Source organism: Maniola jurtina, chromosome 2, assembly GCF_905333055.1.
Source record: "Maniola jurtina chromosome 2, ilManJurt1.1, whole genome shotgun sequence".
Lineage (NCBI taxonomy): Eukaryota > Metazoa > Arthropoda > Insecta > Lepidoptera > Nymphalidae > Maniola > Maniola jurtina.
Window position 1 is genome coordinate 11313036 of NC_060030.1, and position 24433 is coordinate 11337468.

General features: G+C 36.1%; 1 protein-coding gene across 1 annotated transcript in view; it reads right to left on the reverse strand.

The window, feature by feature from the left end:
• Positions 1-3967: 3967 nt before the first annotated feature.
• The window catches only part of LOC123871235 (protein artichoke-like), a 129331-nt gene continuing 108865 nt past the window's right edge, over positions 3968-24433 (reverse strand). The window contains exon 3 of the mRNA XM_045914923.1: positions 3968-6725. Within this exon, the coding sequence (XP_045770879.1) occupies positions 4967-6697 (1731 nt within the window). The 5' untranslated portion in view covers positions 6698-6725 and the 3' untranslated portion in view covers positions 3968-4966. The remainder of the gene's footprint in view (positions 6726-24433) is intronic.

A 24433-nucleotide genomic window follows, 5' to 3' on the forward strand; every position in this document is an offset into this window, starting at 1 on the left:
TGTACTTATTTTAATATTTACGATTAATGATTAAACGTACGTACCTAAAGTTAAAAAGTAGCACATGCAGATTGTTTGCTAAAAAGTTAAGTCGAATGAAGATATAATATAATTTTAACTGTAGGCCAATCTACCTATGGGCTTATATTCAAGTGAAGAGTGAGTGCCAGCATTTTATTCATATCCATTTCTCAAATAGTAAAAATAAAATAACTCAGGAATAAACTAATTTCTAACTTTAAAAAATCTTGTGATTTATTTCTAAATAATAATTAAAAAATGGCAGAGTTTTCACATTACACGCTGTGTAGACATCAAAAGGGAAAGGTAGCAATCAACGGGCAATAAACCACCGACCAATCAAACTACATCACATAAAAGGCTTTAACGGGAAAAATAAAGACCCTTTTATCCGACCGCGAGGAGGCTGTAGCGTCGTTATTCGTTTTAGCTGGGGTGGCTAGATTTATTTTGCGACACCAAGCGTAAGGGGCCCGCTCAGATGAAAGACAGTCCAGAATATGTTTCATGCCCGAAAAAAGGATATTAGCTATGCAACTGAAGGACGAATGAAAGCATGTTTTTACATAGTGAACAAAAAAATTAACCGATTCTGACGATATTTGGTACAGCGTTAGCTTATATCCGGGGACGGACACAGGCTACTTTTTATCCCGGAAAATCAAAGAGTTCCCACGGGATTCCTAAAACCCCATCTGCTTTGTATGTAATTTGGTACCGAGGTAGTTATTGTATCTAATATCTTCCTCCTCTAGTATCTTATAATCACATAAAACATCCACTGACGTTTTCGTCGGATAGTAAAATGCTATCTTGCGTGGTAAGTGTGTGCAAAAAAGTGATTGAGCTAAATGTTTTGAAGCAAAAATACACTATTATATACTAGTTGGGTGATAACCGATATGAATAAATCTGAATGAAAAAAATTAAATGCAACGTCGATGTTCAGGCGATAACTGCAACAGCAAAATTGTAGGTATTAGGCTTGGTATTAGGTTAACTAATTTTATAGACTTGCTACAAAGAAAGCTGTCAACCTAAGCTGGATTGTTAGCCAGTAATAATACTTGAGTCAGTTACTGTTCAGTCTGATCAAGCTGGATTATAAACCACACAGGAAGTACTTAGGTACTATACACACTATCAGACACGTCGTCATCAGTACCAACTAAATTGGCTCGTCTATTATCACGTTTATCTTACCGCCTAGAGGCTGTAGCTTCATTTCAGCTAGGGCAGTAAGATTTATTTCGCGACACCACGCGTTATGGTGCCGGAGGGACGGTCCCGAATGCAGCCTGCAAGGGATCATTTCCCATTATGTCTACGGATCAGCGGATTCCGGTTAATATTTTGCGGGATTGTGTGTGGGAATTGGGATTAATTTGATTCTAGTCTTGCTATAAGCAAGATCATATTAAATCCCTTGGAGAATTATGCACCACTATCATAATATAAAATAATGCGAAAGTCTGATTGTTTGTTGGTTGTCCTTCAGTCACGCCACAACAGAGTATCAAAGCGACGTGATTTTTTGTATGAATTTAGTTAATGACCTGGATAATATCTAGGTCATTAATAGTCTTTAATAGGTTTTACAGGTTCTTCCTATCTCGAAAAATAAAAAAGCTCCCACGAAATTAAAAAAAAATATATATTTGCGGGTAAAGTTGCGGACATCTACTAGTTATAGTAACTTATAACGGCTTACTGCAAATTAGTCTGCTATAGATATTTTTATTTTATTTTTCGGTTTGATTAGCGCCTCCCATGAACCAAATTAATCGCCAATGCGTTGCCAGCGTTTAAGGAATGTATTTATGTCCCTTGATTATGATTAGCTCTATATGGTATTTTCATGGAACAAAGCAGGCAAGGGTCAGACTCTACAGTTACAATCGTGTGGCAGTAATGACCTTCCATAACCGAAGATGCCAGCATAGGTGAAAGAAGTTTCAGGACTTTCATGATTTGCAAGCTTTTAATAATCTAGCGATTGCCCATTTTGTCCGCAAATCTAGCGAATGCCCTCGATATTGCCCGCAAAATATACCAGTCAAACTATTCTAGTGGACCGATTGTGATCAAATTTTGAGCAATATGTAAGGCATTATAGAAGCAGGCGTTATTTTGCGGAAGTCCATGATATACAAGGAACCAAAAGCTTAAATTGCTAAAATCCGCCAAACCAACGAAATCTGTATGGTATGGATGTAGACCTTACAATGTCTGATTGCAAAGACTGCAATTCAAAGGTCTACATCTCCTGAGGATGCTCCGGTGTCGGGGCGAAACGCGCGTCGAGTGGTGTGTGCTGCGTACCATACAGATTTCGTTGGTTTGGCGGATTATATAAAATTAAGCTTCTGGTTCCTTGAATATGTAAGGCATAAAAAATAATAGTTGGTAAAGAATGAGTAATATAGTTATATCAACGGAATCAATTTTTACGTCATATTGCAGACTTAAAGATCCCGAATTAGAGTAGGATATGTAAAAATGAAAAATCAAAGTAAATGTTTTAATTGTTTATTTGTCGTTTGTTTCAATGCATTATATATTTAAATAAGTTCCATAACAAAAGTTTAAAAGTAGTAAGTATGTATAAATAGTCTTACACTATCACTATGACTGTACTATCTGAATAGGTATAATGTTGGTTATGAAATAGGCATACTTTTATGAAACGTATATGAGATATATAGAAAAAAGTGTACTGCAAGGTTAATTTTTAGCTATTATTTTTATCTAATATGGTTCTAAGTCTCTAGCTTTACGAATTTCTTTATTAGGCATAGGTAGGTAGTATTGGTTAAATCCTATAATATAAACAAGCAATTCTTATACTTATAATATGGAATTCGATTCTCGAAAATGGCACGATTTGGATGAAACTTTGTCTTTAGACAATGTTTTAATATTGAAGTTTATCTAGATAGACGTAATAGCTGAGTTCCTGAGGGAATTTAGGGATAACATCAATCAAATTTAAAGGTACCATCATACCACCATACGCTAGAACTAATAAATACTTGGAATCTAATATGGTCTAACAAATTATATCATCTTTCAATTGAAATATGAGTAAAATATTTTTAAATATTTACTCATATTATTTTTTACAATTAATCTAAATATGGATTAAATAAAAAACTATATCTGCTCTACCCAATACGTAACGTTGACTAAGTTTTGTATGAATTTAGTCGTTTATTCCAATGAAGTCGTCTTGATGTGAGTAAGAAGGCTTAGCTAGAAACTTAGTACCATACTTACAATACAATTAATATTCCCTAAGTATAAAAATATTAATTTAATATCTTTCCAACATAATAATCCAAATAAGTCTCTTGAAATGAACCTACAAAAATAGCCAATAAATAATGTACTTATTTCATTTTGTACCCCTCACCATCAGAGCAGCTGGTTCGTATTATTTCTATATTATTATGATAAATTGTGGACACACTAAAACATTTGTTAGCAATTAGCATGTTTTGTTTACAAAATAATTGTGATATGAGAAAGGTTATTTCATTATTTACACACGGGACGACCGCGCGACATCTACGCTAGGTCATATTATTTACTTTGCGTAATATTGTTATAACATCTTTACATCCTCTTATGTGAATATAAATCATCAATTAACGCATACAATAAAATAAAAATATATGTTAATTCTGACTTTATTAAACAGAAAAGAAAGTGCTCATATTTTTTTAAACAATATTATAATTTAGGCAGAGGAAGAAAAGGCAGTTCAGAAACATAAATGAAACAAAAGTTTGTTCCATTATGACTTTTGATTAACAGGGCTCTCTCCGTCACTCGCTTCATACAATCGTAGTTCCAATTTCATTTGAATATTAAGCAACCAAAGTCCATAAAATTTTGCAGGTGCTTTGGTTGCTTAATATTCAAATGAAATTGGAACTACGTTTGTATGAAGCGAGTGACGGAGAGACCCCTCTCAATGCACTATAGTTACTATTATTGGCAGAATTATCTTTTCAAAACAAGATTGTTACGATTTAAATGCGATATTCACCTAATTACAATTACTTATTGTGGTAGTATAAAAGTTGGTGAGGTACTTTAAATTAATTTGCTAGCAAATGTTTTAGTACCTTGTGCTATGTAGATAGGCTATGTTTTTCTAAGCAGTACTGATAATCAGATTATTCTGTATTTTTTCTTTATTAAATACAATTATACGCTATAACAATGTTTTAATAAAAATTAACATATTATTATAGTATTTCAAATTAGTAATCTATATTGCTCATAATTATTTGTACAAAGTTCTCATCATGTTTGGTGTTCTAATTCTGAAAATATACGTATAACTACTATGGAATTATACATGAATATTCACATAATAATTACATATACATGACATGACTATTTTAAGTTACTTTACAAATGGTTTCATAAGGGAGAGGAACTAGGAAACAAAACAATCTACAAAGTACAATATAATATTATGTCTGTACATTAAGTCACGTCTGATCATCATTTACTGTTTATGTAATACATATATGTAACTAGTTTGTAGAAAAGCCAAAAAAGTCATTTTTTTTTTCTATAAATACAGTTCGAATGTGTTCGCTCTTTCTACAAACGAGTGACGTAAGTCCAAACATAAACAAATCATCTCTACATCAATAGATCCTTAATTGGCAAAATAATTCGAAGTTTTAACGTACAACATTACTAAACAATTTAAGTACAAAATCGAGAATGTCTTTATCAGTAAAAATTATTACATTTTATATTTACATATCTATATACAAAGCTATCACATATTACAATTTTAAACATGACTATTTACATTATTGCAGAAACCATTGACTCCGTCGATCACTACCTTTTAAATGTCCTCCGTAACACGACGAAGACATGAAATTACGTTTTTCAAATTGTCCGTAATAGAAAACTTTTGTTAAACGTACACTATGTGCGGTTTCTCTGGGGTTCTATGGTGGGGTATTGTTTCATAGGCAAATTGTTGATAAATATGCTCCTCACTATCCTCTTGATAGTACGGGCTTTTATCTACACTATTCCACGGAGGGTTTAATGAATGAAAGTTATTTGTCACCGTTGATCCAATCATCAGATACCGGTCGACGTCTCTCTTTGTCTCCGACTCCCTGCTACGCGTAGAATACCCTAAACCATTACCTATTTTGGATACATCGCCATTTAACATTACACTGGTCATTACTTGCTTTGACTTATCTCCCTTACATCTTTTCAGCGGGCCCATGAAGTACAGTACAACCCCGACCACACTTATTATTATACTAACAGTTAGCACCACAACCGCGACTACTACCCATCCATTTGAGCATCCAAATTCAGATTCCGGAATTTGTACAAACAATACACCTTTCAAATGCCCTGGCGCAGAACATTTCACATCTTCGTAATCTATTTTAAGTATGGCACTTGTATTATCAGACTTTTTACCGCGTATTTCATTATTTCTACCAAGTTTCCAGAGCCATAATAGAGAACAATTGCACGAAAATGGATTTCCAGAAATTTCAAGTTCTTGAAGCGTATCTATTGGAAAGTGTGATGCTTCGAGTGTTTCCAGTGCGTTATTTCTTATGTAAATATGAGTCAGCTTTGGATTACCATGGAATAGTCTCGAAGGGACTTCTCTTACTTTTAAGTTTTCGTTCATCCATATCTTTTGCAAGTTTATATTATCCACATAAGCCCTAGAATCAATCTTCTCTAAGTCATAAAGCCTACTCAAGTGTAAATGTTTTAAATGGAAAAGACTTTGGAAAGACAGCGATGAAATGTTATGAAAGAAGTTTCCGCTTAAGTACAAATGCGACAAGTTTGATAGTTTCGAAAGAGCAGATGTAGGGATCGATGTTAAATTGTTATCGCTCAGATCCAAGTGGCGTAGCGAAGGTAAATTGTGCAGGCCCAACTGGTCCACGCCTTCAATTATATTGTTATTAAAGTCTAAGTGCTTTAGCTCTTTTAAATAAGGAATCCCGTGTTTATCTATTCGTTGGATTAAATTTTCAGAAAGGTCCAAATATTCCAAGCGAACAACAAAAAATAGGTTTGGCGATGGGATTTCTAAAATGGAGTTGTTTTTCAGTGACAATATTTTGAGCGATGATAGGGGCTCGAATGTTTCAGGTTCGAAACTCACTAATCTATTGTTTGATAAGTCGAGTCTTTCTAAAACGGCGAGATCCTTAAATGTCTGAGGGTGTATATTCGATATATCATTATTTGATAAATTTAAGTCAATCAATCTCTTCAGGCCGACGAAAGTATCTTTGTCCAGTCGCTTGAGCGTATTGTGACTTACATTTAGATGCGTCATCTCCATATTGTTGTCAAAATTTTTACTACCTAAATCCTGTACTCTGTTGTAAGAAATGTCGAGGATGGTCAGCTGCGAGTAGAAGGTGAAGGTGTATAGTAGATCGGCGATGGTGTTGTGCGTGAGATTGATGTGCGTAGCTTCTGGGTTGAGCTGAATGGGTACTATTTCGAGGCCAGCGTTGGCGCAAGAAGCTGCGCGCATGGCGTCGTCGCACGCGCATCTCGGCGGACATAACGTTCGCGCTGCAGCGCCACATGCCCATGCTACTACTACCACCAACCAAAGCCACTTTCCTATGCCGCGTGAGCCCATAACATCTCATGTATACGCCACCTGGGACCTGCAAAGAAAAGAAAAGAAAAATCATTTCCTTATTTCTCATCAAAACACAACAAGAAGCAAAGATAATAAGAGTTTTCAACTTAATCATACCCTATAACAGTAATGTTCTAAAACATTAGACATAATTACTTGAATAAAAGAAAATCTCGTTTTGTGGATATTTCTTTGCTTTGAAGTAATATATTTATTGCGGTTTGTAATTTCCTTTTAAAATAAAGCGTCGGTAAAAAGCCTTAGAATACGAGAAATAAAAAATATTTACAACGTTATCATTAGACATGATCTTAATAAAATTTCAACGAAGGAGTGCAGATAACAAACACACCTTACATCTTCTGCGTTAGGGGAGCGAAATGGTTACCCAAATTAACGTGATAAAAGGAATTTCTGCCTTTTTCGACATCTGAGATTTTGTTATTACACCAAAAATAACTTTACTTCATAAAATATACCATTAACAGTATTATACTGTATTTATATTACCTAGTTCCTTTTCCATCGCCTTTGGGCAGTGAGCGTAAAATGATGACCTTTTAGTCTTTTGCCCTTAAAGAAAGGCCTTGAACTAGAGAAGCCCGTGCGTTGAGAATATTGGTTAATTGACCTTTGACAAATGACAAATTATTCAGAATGGTTTCAACAATGAAATCGATAGTTTTTTATTTCGTACATTACCCCTATATCACGAACACATATGGCGTTAGGGTTAATATCCAAGCAGCTAGTTCCACGTACGCTATTTGAAGAAAATATTGCCTACCCTTTATGTATTACGTGGTCCACGTTAAGATGAATGTTCCCTATAAATTCAGAGCTAGCGGCTAGAACCCGTTTCGCTAATCCTCCAATGCCCAAATGATTCCACAATACCTTACAAAATGCTGCAGTGTTTAACAAAGGAGCATTAGGTACTTTAAATTAAATGTTCGGCTTTACAATTCGACGGAATGTATAATGAATAGCACCGTAACATCTGTTAACGAAGGCGAACGATCTCGAAAGTTTTCACGCGCGGGAATAACTAATTGCGAAGGTTGGAATTCAATTTATGGCTTCTAGTGCGTCTCTGTGGAGATCACGCCATGCCAAAGTATTAATAATGCAAAACAGTGTCACGGAAAGTTTTTGATTCCGAATGCAAATTGAATTAGGAAACAGCGTCAGATTATGGAGTTCATCCTGTCGCTTTGCCAGTTATCCTCGGCTTAATAACACGAGTTCACTAGTCTTTTCAGTATAAACAGCAGGCGCAAATGGAAACGCATTACTATTATGCAAATATACAACACTTGTATACTGTACCCTTTACCTATCAATTTCAATACTTACTACTATATTTTGTTAACATTGCTGGCTTGCAATAATCGTGGCTTATAAATAGCTACGATATGCTTGTAGGAAAACAATCCAAGCTACTACAGCTATTTCAACTAGGTCAAGTACAATCAGTAGCAAACGCTTTGTCAATGCGATATCTGCAAGAGAGATGTAACTTACGTTGTGTTTGCGCATTCTATCCAACCCATCACAAAAAGGCACATATATCATTTTTAGCCCCGACGAAAAAGAGAGGTGTTATAAGTTTGACGTGTGTATCTGTGTATCTGTCTGTGGCATCGTAGCTCCTAAACTAATGAACCGATTTTAATTTAGTTTTTTTTTTTGTTTGAAAGGTGGCTTGATCGAGAGTGTTCTTAGCTATAATCCAAGAAAATCGGTTCAGCCGTTTGAAAGTTATCAGCTCTTTTCTAGTTACTGTAACTTTCATTTGTTGGGAGTGTTATAAATTTTTAATTTACACTTGTATAAATTTAAAGAAGCATTGACATTTTGAAAAAAAAAAATTCAAAAGAGTCTAATGATAATAAAACATAAATGCTTCCCCGAGTAGGTATGTGAGAAGTCTCTCCCTTAGAAATTGGATATCGTCCCGTAGGTACAAATGGATTACTTCAGCTCGCCTGAATTACAGAAACCATATGTCTACGCACATTCGATACACATTAGAGATTCCCGTATAAGACCGGATTAATTCCAGTATATTCCGAAAGCACCAATTTAATTACATGACAAAATACATATTATTATGTGCATTAATAATTATCACTTGATTTATCCGGAACGAGGAAATTCCCAGAAGAACAAAAGCGACCGACATAGCTCAAAGGATTAGCAAGCTGAAGTAGGCAAAAGGCAGGTGATGTCTGTCGTAGAACCGGCGGCCGATGGGGCAGACGTGTTCTGGGGTGTAGACCGCGTAAGGGTAAGCGCAGTGTGGGACGACCTCCTGCCCGCTGGAGCGATGACCTGAAGAAGGTGGCGGGGAGCGGTTGGATGAGAAAGGCGGAGGACCGTATTTGGTGGCGCGCTCTTAGAAAGGCGTATGTCCAACAGTGGACACATACAGGCTGATGGATGGATGGATAACTTGATTTAACGGTAAAAGAAAACATCATGAAACTATGAGTTCTCTTTTATGTTCTCATATGTGTGTGAAATCTACCAATCCGCATTTGGCCAATGACCTATACCTTTCTCATTCTTAGGATACGCTCATATTTAGTAGTGGGTCGATGCTGCTGATGGTTGAGGTGATGATGATGAATGATTGGTACGAAAATAAATCAAGCAGCGATGTGATTCCAGATAGCAATCACACAATTGGTAAGCAATGATGCAGTTCAAGGTAAAGTGCTCTTGCCCGTCTAAAAGCTAAGCGTACCTGCCTATGCAATTTTAAACTAAGATGGACTATAATTGTGAAAAAGTTATTTTATTAAAACAAAAGATTTCCAAGCATTTTCGTAGCAAATAACAATAAAGAACGTTCTATAATAACGTTCGTTCTAAATTTGACAGCACACCAAATATGGTTAAAGTAAATAGCATTCGTGAAAGCATCTAGGTCGTGACTATTGAACGTAGATTGGTGTCATAACCGTCACTTTAAAGGGTATAATGACTTTTAATAACACCGATTCACCGTCCAACTTGGTTTAAACTCTAAGTGTCTAAGGTGATCGCGGGTAAGCGGCCCCTGATAAAGAAGCGAAAGGGACGCCCTCCATTTCCGAGCCAACATTGTTCTGAGCGGTACTCTTTTGTCTTTTAATTTCCTGTCCGCCAGGGCGCGCTGCCGTCGTGAATTTCGCTTTCGTGAGCTTCGTTAACTTGTATCGGCCTTTGTTGTTGCCTATTGAACTTTTCCATTACAAACGTCATCGATCGAAACCGCCAAATTTGTTGGAAAATCTTTCCCAGCCGGTGAAATTAGCAAAGCCCATTTTAATTTGCCTTTTATAAAAACGAATGTGAATGAAACTTTGGGCTTGCCTTCCAAAACTGTAATGGAATTTAAATGTTTTCTTATTGGAAAGTTGGCGGGAGCATTTTGACATTAAGAGAGGATTTCGATAAGTCTAATGGACTTCTAATTCTTTCCCGAAATCCATTGAATATGATTTGCGAAGTTTCTAATCAACGAAATCCGATAAAGTGAGTGGGAGTTACACGAAAGCTTTATGTAAATGTTACGAGCTTAGGTAGGTAAGTTACGTAAGTACCTATATTATTTATTAGCTGGTACCCGCGACTTCGTCTGAGTGGATTTAGGTTTTAAAAATCCAGTGAGAACTCTTTAATGTTCCGTGATAAAAAGTAGGCCATATGACACTCCAGGTATGTAAAATGCACGTTGATCCATAGCTGTATTGCGAATCATAGAAGGACAAACCAACAAACATACACACTCTATAATATGGGTAGTGATGTGCGTTCATAAATTATTATTACATCTTTTATTATTTTTATTATATCTTTTATTAATTATTATTATCTAACCAAAGCCGTAACTAGGTATTTTGTGTTTTGAACTTAAAAGTACATATTTTGAATAATTAACTAATAGATACAGCTGCGTAAACAAAAGAGACATTTAATAACGATTTATTTAGACAATAACTGAAATTTTGCGATACAATCGCAAAACGTGCCGCAATAACAATTATTGTTATAAAGCAAGTTATAGAGTCGCCCGTAATTCACTAAGCACTGTCCCAGTCTCAAATTGAATACCATAGCGTTCTCTCCTCTGAATAACAGTTACCATCATCGGCCTATTTAAATTATCAAAATTATCAGAAGCATACAGCAATAAGCTTCTTAGCTAAAGGGGGAGGAACTATACTCAGCAACTACGTTTGCCAAAGTACTAGACCCCAGATGCAAATAATATAACAAACTATGAAATAGATCTGTGCGTGAATTATATTAAAGTATTAGTCTGTTTTCCATAAAATGCGTCACAGTGAAATTACATTTTGTCAGCGCGCATGTTATATTACAATTTCACCCCACTATTCACTTTTTTTTTATCGGTCAAGAGTGCACAAAGCGAGTGAAGTCATACCTGTCCTAGGCTTTGTAAGTTTGTATGGATAAAGGGCAGCACAAGGCACTTTGGTAAGGACTTCTTCGTATTGCGGGTACATAATTCTGCGCTTCATTTAGCGGGAGTGCACGCACTCCGTCGCATCGCGCGACGGAGTGTGCATCGCGCGTGATAAACTTGGCAATGTCTACTCCTTCTTTCTAGCCGCGTCACTCAATGATCAGAACTATCAACTTCGCAATTGTGGGTAAGGTAATCAACAGCCGTGCGTAGCCGAACCCACTAAAGTTATCACGGTGTTAATACAACTTGAGACATTACTAACACAAAGGACGGTTTACGACGGACGCTGGGACAATAAAACCGGTGTAAAACTCGGCTAACCGCTTTTCCCCCCAAGAAAATATCCGAGCCCTCACCATTGTATAAGTCGGTAGCTCAAGTCATGCGCTCCCGTTTTTAAAATAGTGAACCAAGCTATAACTCTTTCTTTGCATTGCATTTCTTACTGCTGAGGGTCATGATGCTAGATGATGCGTGTGACTTCTTTCCGTGGATTTTTTTAAAAGTATATTAGCCATTTTAATCATGACTAACATTCCCCTTACCCCACCAACTAAGCGTAAAGCTTGTGCAAGGAGTAGGTACGACAATAGTGCAACTTGAGGGGTTTGAACCGCCGACCTTTCGGATCTCAGTCCGCTCCTATAACCGTTGAGCTATTGAGGATTTAGATTTTAAAAATATCGTGGGAACTCTTTGATTTTCCGGGATAAAAATTAACCTTATTCGCATTTATAATATGAATAATGATGTACCTATAGATTATGGTAAACTAATTTGGTTGATAATATTTTGTTATCAAAATAAATACATTCCATCAAAAGTCGATGCACTGCGATGCCACACAGGTTTATCTTAATTCTTAAATAAACAGTCATAGTTGGTTGCGGCTTTATTTGTAAATATTTTGCGAAACACTCAGGCACGTATGTTAGGTAAGTTAGTTGTATAACCACAACACAATGCATGCGAAGAACAAACATAAACGACGTCTGGCGAGTGCCAAAATTAAATTGGTCTCTATAGAAGAATGAAATTATTTACTCTCAGCTCTATATTGTCTTAATTCCGTAAGCATTTTTTTACTAGACTTACCTAAAAATCTTTTTGCGTAAGAAAAGATAGGAGAGGTTAATAATAATACATGATAATCTAAATAATATATAGCAGGAAAAGCTAACTGACTGACTGACTGACCGATTTAGCGATGCACAGCTCAAACTACTGCACAGATCGGGCTGAAATATGGAATACAGATAGCTATAATGACGTAAACATTTACTAAGAATGGGTTTTTGAAAATGAAACTCCTAAGGGGTAAAATTGGGGTTTTAAATTTGTGTAGTCCACGCGGATGAAATCACGGGCATAAAGCTAGTTTAGCTATTAAAGTTCAGTTTAAAATATCTCTATTTTGTGTATTAGTTACTAGGTATGTATATTATCTTAAAGATATTCAGTGATTACAATGTGTGAGAGTGGCGTTGGATTCTAAGTGGTGTAATGAGGAAAGTTTTGACTAAGAAGTCCGACTGTACGGGCAAAGGCAAACAAAACCAAACTGAGTGACACGTTCGCATAGCGATTGCAACTTTACACTAAATTGTTGGAGAATAAATGACAAAACTTTCCGACTTCCGAGATAAGTTGGGAATGGAACTATTTGCATTTAAATTAAAATGAGCAGATTCAATTAATAGTTTTATATATATTAATTAATAATCTTCGTAGAGAAGACAGAGTTAATTTGATCCTGGTTATGCGCTTTGTTCTATCCTATTATTCATTAATTCAACAGAAATTACAAACTAGATTCCTTGTAGTTTACTCGTAAATGAATTTTCATTTTTATTTTCATCATTCGTTTATTCTATTAATTCGTCTGTTGTCACGATTTGTCGCAAGGAATCTTAGTTAGCATCATATCCTAATTCATAATGTAAATATAAATTTGTTAATTTCACAATTAGGTCAATTATGATATTAAATAGGAAATAAAACAATTCCGTCTGCTTTTAATTTCAAGGTATTCACCAAAGTACGAGTATGTATAAAATCATTTTAACAATTTTATAATTAAATAAATTATGATATTAAATAAATATTATTAAATAGGTTACCAAAATAGTAGGAAAATAAAATAATTCAGTTTTGGATTTCTACTTCAAGTATTTATCAAAATATTCGTAAAATTTTCTAACAAATAATTTTCTTCAATAAGTAACTTAATATTAGGAAAATTACGTAAATACCTTAGCCATTTTAGATGTCTAATCGGTCTTTAGGGTCGTTTTAATTAAGCCAATATGAAAGTTAATCTAAATAAACGATGATAAAGTGTCCACACCCTATTTCGCCACGGCCAACCAATTTTAATGCTATGAGGGAGCCCACCTGCCAATAGTTACACTCCCTGAAGGGTAGAGTGACCATGTTTGCACAAGATCTGGATTTTTCCTTAATTTATTTATCATATATAACACCTACAAGTCTTAAAAATACCCCTTTACAATCCAGAAAACAATAACAGGCAGGTATTTGATGTTTGACATACTAATTTATTAGGTCGGTGCATGGTGGTGGTGCGGTTCCACATCCGTAACATTTTATTGATGTATCCAAAAAGGTACCTATTTCACTTGTAGGTATCACAAAATAATAATAAAAGTAGGAAAATCTTTCACTGTTTTCCGTGGAAAAACACTAGGTTATAAATGATATGTGGTACAATTTGGCTGCCTTATACTTACATAATAATTTTTCAGACCAAACAATATCAACATAGCAACCCTTCTCACTGTAATTATTTATCCTGAATTTTGATGGAGTGAATCTCGTGATAAAAAAATGTGTGGCAACTCTACATGTTATTGATTTTATAATCAATGCCGCATTAGAACCCCATTGCTTTCTCACAAATTAATACGAACAGATTCACTAATTTATCAAATACAAACTGTAAAAGAGAGTAGGTAGATACCTGTATGTAAATAATAATTATATTATCACTGGAGGTACCTAATGTACATTATGTTATATTTCATGGATATATTATTTCTTAGTGTACAGACCACAACAGAGCGTTCGTACACACACGTAGGAACACATTCGGATACTAAATCATAACTCTTTTCTTCTTATATTGTTGAAGGTATTCGTGTAGAAAAACGAAGGAAATGTCACGTCGTTACAAACACAATACAGGACGTTACCGCGAAATATCGCTCTTTAGATCCTTCCCACACCACGAGCTTATAGCTAAAAGGATAAAAAGAACTTTGCCCCAACAAAACGTCTACACAACACAATCCCATTTTCTCTTTCATCGCAGCCAAGCGAGTCTTAGTGAATCAGGCTGCTCTATGGGCGCCTTTATAAACGCAATAATGAGGAGTGCTAAGGCGGCATTCAGCCGTGTGCCCTAACGAGAGGCGTCGATGAATCGTCCATGAGGCGAGCACAAAACTCGCCTCTTGGCCTGTAATGGCGGTGCTCCGAGGTCGCCTCTGCTCTTCACGAGCTAACTCGCCAGCTAAAGCGCTCTAAGCGAACACCAACTTGCTTTGCTTTGACTTTGCTCGCTTGGATTACGCTCAACTCGCCCCGATTGGATGCGGCGCACTGATGAATAGTCAATGAACGAATTTGGGCCAAAGCGAACGGCATGGATTAAAAGCAAGCTTGTATACTAACTCGATTAAAAAATACTCATCGCTGAATTGAATGCTTCGTTTAGATCAGCCTTATGTTACACCGTGTGTATCACTGAACTTTACTAATACAAGTACGCTGGACTAGCTATTGCCGACCTAATTTTAAAGCAACATGATTATTGGCATTTTGAGGCTAATAGCAGTGCTAATATGAGCTCAATTTGAACGTACTTGGAACTAAATTTTAGTGATGATTGATGAAACACCACTTTATCGACACAAGTGGTAGGTATACTCGGTACCTTCACTTTGAATCGGCACAAAAAATAACTGTCAGTGTGGCACACCTTATCTAGCGTACGTGTATAATAATATCTATATCTTTGGTATAAAGTTTTCGCTTTCCCACGTCAACATGTAGAGAAACTTTGTTTTATGAACTACTGGCTGTGTTCCTTCCCAAGGGTGTTTAGGAATAGCAGTGTTGGCTTCGTATAATATGCACTGTATTGCTTCATCTACGAAGTCTGTCTAGTACCTACACCTTTAATTAGTTCGTGGTAACTGTTTCAAATTATATAAAAAAGATTAAAGTTTTTAATAATCCCGCGAAAATGCTCTTTGATTTTCCGGGATAAAAAGTAGTCTGTCTCCGGGATGCAAACTCTATGTATCGTCGTAATCCAGGTTAAGCGGATGGGCCATGAATAGGTAACAAACAGACAGATCAACAAACTTTAGCATTATAAGTGTTAATATTAACGAATTGCATTAATTTAGTATTATAAAATATATACGTAGGTAAATACTTCCTACAGAAAATTGTAGTTAAGTAACTACTATTATTAATGTTTGTATTAATTTAAACCTGTTCGTTGATAGGTAGGTATAGAAGAATCCTAAGCGCTGATTCTCCCACGAAATTACTAAAAAGTATCAAATTATAAAGATAGAATTTATCGTTACATTATCATAATTTAACGTCAGCCGGATGAAGTAAAATCAGTGGCATTTTAATGGAGGCGGCTCAGAGAACTGCAAATGACGTGCTTACGTCTGTGATATCGCGCGGATCGACCTCTAAAGCCTGGCAAATGGCCCCAGCCTAATGAAGACTCCGCGACACTTCCAAGGAAATACTAGAAAATTAGTCAATCCTATCGGTGGAGCATCTCGGCGAACTTGGCGAGGCTGAATAATGAAATACCTCATGAACACTCGGGTTCGTCTTATCAACTGGGAAACAGAGAGGTGGCGTATACTGGAGGTGGTGTTGTCCCGCAAAACTGTATGATTACAAACTGACTGATGACAGAAGGATCAGCTGTGCTTGTTTTTATTCACTAAATTAGCACTGAGCCTGGTTTTATTAATCTAATCATATAAAATTAAAAGTCCTAACTCACTGATTGATCTGCCAAAGCCCAGCCCAAACTTAATAAGCTGAAATTTTACACAAAAGAAATTGTCGAGAGAAATTCCCACAAATAAAGAGGATTTATATTTTCATCTGTATGATCTGTATAATATCAGATATTGATAAATGAAATCGCTTCTTTGGAGCTTTCGTGAATGAGGTCTGCATCTCTATAGCCTTACATCTCATTGCTAGGAAGCCATTGAAACGCCAACGAAGCCCAGCCGAAAATCTTTCGAATCCGTGTGAGATATCTAGCGGCTCTTTTAGGGTTATTAAATTGAGTGGGTTTTAGGGAAATGAGTCGCGAAATATATTCGAATTCCTTTTATGGTGAGAAATCGGTGTTCCCAATAAATAAAGCGCTCCCATAAAATAAGCCCAACACTTTGACTTCACTCAATATTCATGGAGCCTTTACACAGATAAAAATTCGTAGCCTCTTATGGCGGATTGCCAATTGGAAATAATGAAAATGGCGGGGCCATTAACTGGGGCAATTTAAACCTTAACCCTAATGTAATGTAATGTGGAGCAAATGTTTATTGGCAAAGCTTTATTCTTAAGAACGTATTTCAAACAGACCAACGACCTCAACTACTAACACACTGATTCCCAATTCCGTTAGTACTTACTCTAGTATACTAGTAAAGAATACAATACCGGGATCCCGACTCCAGGGATCATAAGATCCTGGCCATTTTTCGACCCCGAAAATACCGGGACTGTACAAGACTCTTCTCGGGATTTTTGGATTACCACACACAGGTCTAGTAAGCAATTCGCTGCTTTGACAATGACCTTGCCTAGACTATATAAGTGCACTCATTACATAACGAGAATAAAACAATATTAGGCGCGCCGCACGAGCAATTTAGTTGCCAATAAACTACGAAGCAGGCTCGGTAGTCAAACATTGGATGCTTGTATACCTACGAGTATGTCTGCGATTGTATTTCCAAAATTCTACTTATTTGTTTTTTTTTTTCATTTGAGCCTAATTAGAAACCATAATTATACTTAGTCTTTCATTGTTGACTGTCCCACGACTACGAATCAAAAATTCCGTAATCCAAGAATTAAAAACTTGCTCGGGATTGTATTCTCCAACTACATATAAGACGGGTGATTCGAATAAAAATAAATAAATGCTGGTTTTCACCGAAGCAGCTGATAATATATTCATGCTTATTCTTTTTCTTTTATCAAAAGAGAATCCAAAACCCAGACGCTTGATACCCGTCGGCTGCACAAAGCCTTCACCCAAACGGCTAAGCTTCTCGTCTGGTAAGCGTAACTTTCAACAAAATCCAACATTTCACTACCCATTCCGTATTGAAGCGCATGAGGGATTCTCCCCTATGTATCCTATATTTGCAGCCGAGACGGGGTTAGGGCACTCGGCGACGGTAATGCGTTTTATGAATGAATGAGCGAATGAATGGAAGGATTTCATTTGAAACCATTCATTCGAGCGCTGCCCTGCACGCCTACTTCGCATAACGCAAGTTTTTACACCGGGAAAGTGCTTAGTATGAGAATTTTCATCTCACCAACGTTGATAGAATTCGAGCGTCAATTAATATTAAAGTAAAATGGATCTTAAAAGTCTTGTTTTAATGCTCAAATTTGTCGATATATGTACAGCCAGTGCATCAAGCGGAAACTTTGCAACTTTACAAATTTAAAACTAGTGGTACTGAATTTTTGACCAAGACCCCTAAGCTAAAAGGGCAGGCCTTAGCCGACATCGTTCAAGAACGTTACAAGGAAAGCGTTCTTCAACGCCACACCCAAGCAAGGAGGACCATGCCTTGAGATGCGTACTCCCTCCGTAGGTCAATCGGAGAAGACCCCGGTGTGAATTTTTGACTTAAATCCAAGGATCTACATCCATTTTACTTAGACGTTATTTTTCTTCGACTCTCGAATTGTTTCAATTCAAATGTAAAGAAAAATAGATGTAAAATCTTATACTAACCCTACCGATGTTGTGATTATGCGACAACCTCACGTTTGTCCCAGTGATAAAACGGTACGAAGATTTGATAAGCAATACGCGTTTTGCTGTAATAAAAATATTACTTTTGTTCCCTACGACTACGTTGCAATTTTACGATACATAAAGTTAAGAGCTGAGCTGAATAAATTTAAGGTTTTCGAATGCAGAATACTGTAACAGTATTTCACATAATCTGACTTTGGAGGGCCATAACTCGAAGCTTTAGTTTTACAGATGGCAATAATGAATAAAGAGGATAAAGTGTGAATTTTGTCGTATAAAAGACAGACGAGACTCTTTTATTTAGAAAGAAATTTAAAAGAAATGCTAAAATCGCTGCTATTTTGGCAGCTGTACCCTAGGTGCCCACTTGTTTTATTTAACCTGCGTCCGGTCTCGAAATTCACGAGGTATTTATAAATCAATGTATCTGCAAATGGTTCGCGACGCTCAAAGGCCAAAATTGATTAAATTCGACCCTTTGGACACTGATTGCAATTGCTGTAAGACTGAAATCGATTTACTTTGCCCGCGATAGATTCATACGACCAAAGTATCCGCAATCAATACTACTTCCAATTTACCAGATAAATTGTAAGAAATGTAAGAAGCTTCATTCGGATTCGTAAAGGTTAATCTAATTTACTTTATCTCTTTTAAGTTTAACTCCCTTAATATTATTACAAACCTAGTCCATTTCATAATGACATGAAAGACCTTCTTTGGAAACAAAAAATACTGAGGTCTATTGTACAACAAATAACCTCTCCTACATTAGCACTTTAGCACAGTTCACGGCAGTTAGGGAACTTGTAACGAAACATCGAGACTTCGACGTCACTGGCAGGCCGTCAAATTTTTAACCTCCGACCCAAAAAGAGAGGTGTTATAAGTTTGACGTGTGTATCTATGTATCTGTCTGTGTCATCGTAGCTCCTAAACCAATGAACCGACATTAATTTAGTTTTTTTTGTTTAAAAGTTGGCTTGATCAAGAGTGTTCTTAGCTATAATCCAAGAAAATCGGTTCAGCCGTTTGAAAGTTATCAGCTCTTTTCTAGTTACTGTAACCCTTACTTGTCGGGAGTGTTATAAATTTTTAATTTACACTTGTACCTACAGTTGTAGTTGCTACGAGTAGTTAAACTATGAAACAAGAATTTTTCTTAGATTTCACGTCACCCATAGCCTCAATATTTGACATAATATCGTCGATTCAGCATCCAACCAAAAGTTCCAATCTTAGATTCTTCCATTCTTCTTTATTCTAACTTTAGTCTTTAGCTAAAGGAAACAGTTCAAATTCATTTATTACCACCTAGGTTTTAATCCCATAAATGTCTTACTGTCTCAAAGGTATGACCGATAGCGAGTAGACACTAGTCTTAGCCATAAAAGAAACTATAACGTAACATGGAATTCCTATAGCGGGTCCGCATCCTGCGCTAAGAAAAACATGAATGGCGTAACCGTAAGATGGATGGTCCGATTTGAACCTGCCTTATCGCTGGTCAGCTGCTTCCGGGGGTCATCGTACTAGCGATAGCACTCTTATTAGGTTATTGATGTTTCCTTCAATACTTTGTATGTTTGTGCGAAATAGAGACACGTTGTATAGAGATTACCCAATATATTACACAGAATTTAAGTTTACCGAGTACCTAGGTACTTGGCAGAATAATTTGGTTCAAGACACTTTATGATTGATCATTTGAGACGAGTCTTGTATTGAGCTTTAAGTGAGCAATACTCAGAAGCTAGAATGTTTGGAAGATATACCAGTTTATTAGGTAAGTAGGTATAGATACTTACCTAATTTAGATCAGACGTTTCTACAGTTTCGACCCCACACTAGACATGGACAGCTGACGACATCAAACGCGTCGCTGGCATGAACCTAACACGTACGCGACAGGTTGAGATGGCAATCGGGATATGAGGCGGGGGGACGCCCTGCCGCATGTCACCCGCGCTCAATTTTTGCTTGAATAACGAGTGTACCAAATAATAATTGTGTAGACTATATAGATTACTTCCCACCGAAACACTACACTAGGTCGTTATGAATAATAATATAATTATTATGTGAACAGTAATATTTAAATGTGCAAAATACCGGTTCCACAACATTTTAATGAGTCTTTTTGTCTTTTGGCATCTAATTTATGTATCCTAATAGCTTCCAAATCTAGGATATGGAGCTTGTCATTCCCGTGGGAATTGTCTACCTACCTAATGAAAAGTCTTCAAGATGTGTTATAGTGTGTGTTGAATTATAGAAATTTATTAAGGCGCGAACTAGTAGTTAGAGATATTTTTTTTTATTTACATGAATTTTACTCTCATTTCCCTTCTAACTTTTGCACTCAGATTTGATACGGTTTGAACAGACAACTGAGAATTTCAATCCAGCCCCTTAACTAATGAGATACCTATTGCTCATTACTCACCTCATTCAAAATTATTAGTTAAAGTAAAAATAAAAAATCCAAAATAAGTAAGACATAATTGTACTTTACTATCTCATTCTTAAAATATATAAGTTCAGATCAAAAAATTAAAAAAATTATATAATCAAAATCAATTCTATTATAACGTAAATTGTTATCGCACTTTAAAAGACTAGACACTTCTAGAAATTAAATTATAACACAAAGCTAGAGAAACTGGGTACTAGTTTCTTAAATTGTACCAAGCTACGGAAGTAGAGAGCGGTAGTTTCTTCCTTTATAAGTCCGTAGAAACATTCCTACAAAGTAACAGGATTCATTAAAATAGCTAAGTGGACCTGAAGTGGCAGACTCGCTTCAACTACAAAGTTGGACACGCATATTTTGAAACAATAAAAGAGCTTTTTGACAAAGAAACTCTAACTTTTGGAAACAACATCCATACTAATATTTACAATTATTACCTACTAGGTAGACTTCGATTGTGTTGGTGTTAGCTTGCGGGCGTGCTCTGCCTTTTTGGAGTGTTTTTTTTTTTTTTGTTAAAACTGACTGGAAAGCGCTCTAAGGGGGTATGTCGGCGAGCGCCGCGCCGGCACAGACGAGGTCCATACTTGTATAGTTTAACTAACTTGTTACAAACAAGTGTAAATTAAAAATTTATAACACCCCCGACAAGTGAAGGTTACAGTAACTAGAAAAGAGCTGATAACTTTCAAACGGTTGAACCGATTTTCTTGGATTATAGCTAAGAACACTCTCGATCAAGCCACCTTTCAAACAAAAAAAAATTAATTAAAATCGGTTCATTAGTTTAGGAGTTACGATGCCACAGACAGATACTCAGATACACAGACACACAGATACACACGTCAAACTTATAACACCCCTCTTTTTGGGTCGGGGGTTAAAAATGATGATAATTTTGAATTAAGTAAGTCGGAAAAAAACACTCCATCTGAGAGTTCCAAGCCAAGCCAAAAAGTTTTCATTTTCAGGTATTATGATAGTTATAATCATCGAACTAGGAATAAGCTTAGCTTATTAGTTATGGTAATTGATGTTGGAACTGGCTGTAAACTTAATTGTTTATATTTAAATATATTCTTATAAATTCAAAATATCACAACAATTGAGAATGACGGCTAATTCTTTCGAAGACACGCAGGAAACGAAGTAAAGGTCAAATTCTGACTTCCACCAGTCATCCATCCATTTACTAACTTGGGTAAAAGTTTCTACCCTAGCACAAGATCACTACTAATGTTATGGTCGCCCCATAAAATTGAACTCAATTTAAAGTTTACTCAACAATGATATCAAGCAACTTTGATACATCACATCTTAAATTATATTAATAGGTACCTTCTTAGTAACTGAAGGCAAAGTAATTTATTCTATTAAGGTTTCAGTAAAAGCTTTCCCTAACTAAGAGTTCGGAGCTTTGTAACATGTCTACTTACTAAGATGTTTTCTGAGTTACTAAGTGTATATTATGTACTAGAGTTCTCTTTATGCAAGCATTTTCCCAGTATTTACCTAACTAAGGTCGGCTCATTATTCTTACTCACATTAGACAGGCTCTCCGATTTTATAGGATGCCAGAGCAATCTGACCTTTGCAACTCACAAAATAAGGTCAGCGTAACTATTAAACTAAACATTAATCACTGTATTACGAGAAAGTAGATACTAGAATTATCGAAATGCTTGATTAATGATGACCCTATGACCATAGAACACTAACTATTTACTACTTAGTGAAGCAACACTACTCCCTGCCAATTTATCGTCTGGACATAATAGCATGGCGACTGGCATTGCCGAGCTGGCGTCACTCGGTTCTTCTTTGGTGCCACGCAAGCGAGAAGCATGGATGCTGCCTTAGCACAGCGCTGTCCTTGTCCCGCTCGATTCGCTTGGTTCTACCGTTGCCCACACACACGTAAATTGTGTGCGGACAGGCTGGTGTTCCGGTAGTAGTAACGGGTAAGTGTATCAGTTTGTTTGTATGGAATGTCCGGGTATGCTGTGATTCTGATGGATTAATCTCTAAACTTTCTAATCACTGATTTCGTTTATTACAACGAAGCTGATATTCTAATGCGAACAAGATCTAAAGAAATTACGAACTGCTTCAAATTATATCCAAGATAACAACACAATATTTAGTACGCTTAATTGCTGATACTAAAATCGTTTTGAGTTGTTCTATTTTGTATTACCGTGGTGAAATCGAAAATTCGTTCCCATGAAACCTCAGTGAACCTCAAAATACATGTAGGTAGGTGTTTATAAACTCCCACGAGATGTTCCATGTCTACCACAGTGGCCGGACTCAGTTATCCGATGATCTATGTAATATAGACAAGCAGTATCGATTACAATTTATTGGATTACGCGATATTGACATTTATCGTAACGTATTACAGCTTACTTTAGCTCCTACTATTTCGTGTATAAATTCGATAAGTGTGCGGTAAGCCGTACGTGCGGTACTTAACCCATTGGATGGCTATCGGATATCAGACGCGGTACATTCAAATTTTCAAACAGATATTGGGATATGGACCATGAAACCGCAGATTAAAAGTAAATAAAAGTATCTACTTTTTATGAACCTATATGAAATGTAAATGCTTTCTTAATAGCCACTTTGAGTCCGTTAAAGATTTAGGCCTCGGGTAACATAATATTTTTATCCTTCGGATACCATTTGGACCTTATAATTTTTATTTATTAATTAAGGACCATTACTTATTTTATATATCATAGTGAATAATAGACAACCTGACTGGCCCAGTAGTATATGGTCTCAAAAATGGAAAGTCCTAGGTTCGATTCCACGTTATCTATTAGGGTAATAATAATTTTTTTTTTAGTTTTTTAGTCAGATGGAAGCGCCTAGTGGCTGACCGTGGTTAGTAAACACCTCGTTTAAACTACATTTCAACGTCATAACTAAAAATGGGAAGGAAAAACTCGCTAAAGAATTATAACGACTAAAAACTTGAATGACCTTACCAAAAGCCGCGCAGCCTAATCGTTTCCATTTCCTTTAGATGACCCAATTATTATCCAACTAATATTATAAATCTATGTCCAACAATGGACATTTATCGGTTAAAATTATGATGATTTATATGTATAGATAAACATGATAGATATGTAAATCTGTAACCGATTTGGACATTTGGTACAGCTTGCATCGAGGAGATGGACATAAACTATTTCGGAAAATCAGAGTTCCCACGGGATTTAAAAAAAAACTTAAACCCTTACGAAGTCGAGGGCATCATCTAGTTTCAACTTGCCTACCTTTATGTTCAAGTTTCGAATAAACTACAGAGCAGGATAGTTTTTACCGCACGTCTTATATAGGCCTTAAATCAGAGTTAATCGTGACGAATGCTTTAATCGTTGTATTGGTTCACGAGAAAAATAATTATGGAACTTTGAAATGTTATATTCACGGGCGGTCAAGCGAAACGGTGGGAACGTTTTAAATTTGGCTTAATCTACATTTGATCCGAACGGAACTTTTAGTGGTTTTTTAGACCACAACGTGAGTACTATTTTTATTACAAACGTGACATGCTAATATATTATTCCACGCTTCAGGAACACATTTTATTTGAATGAAAAAGTTTTGTGAAACAATAACACGTACCTATTTACGAGTATGTAAATATGTATTTAAAAGAAGACTGCATCAATGGTTAATTAATAAGTG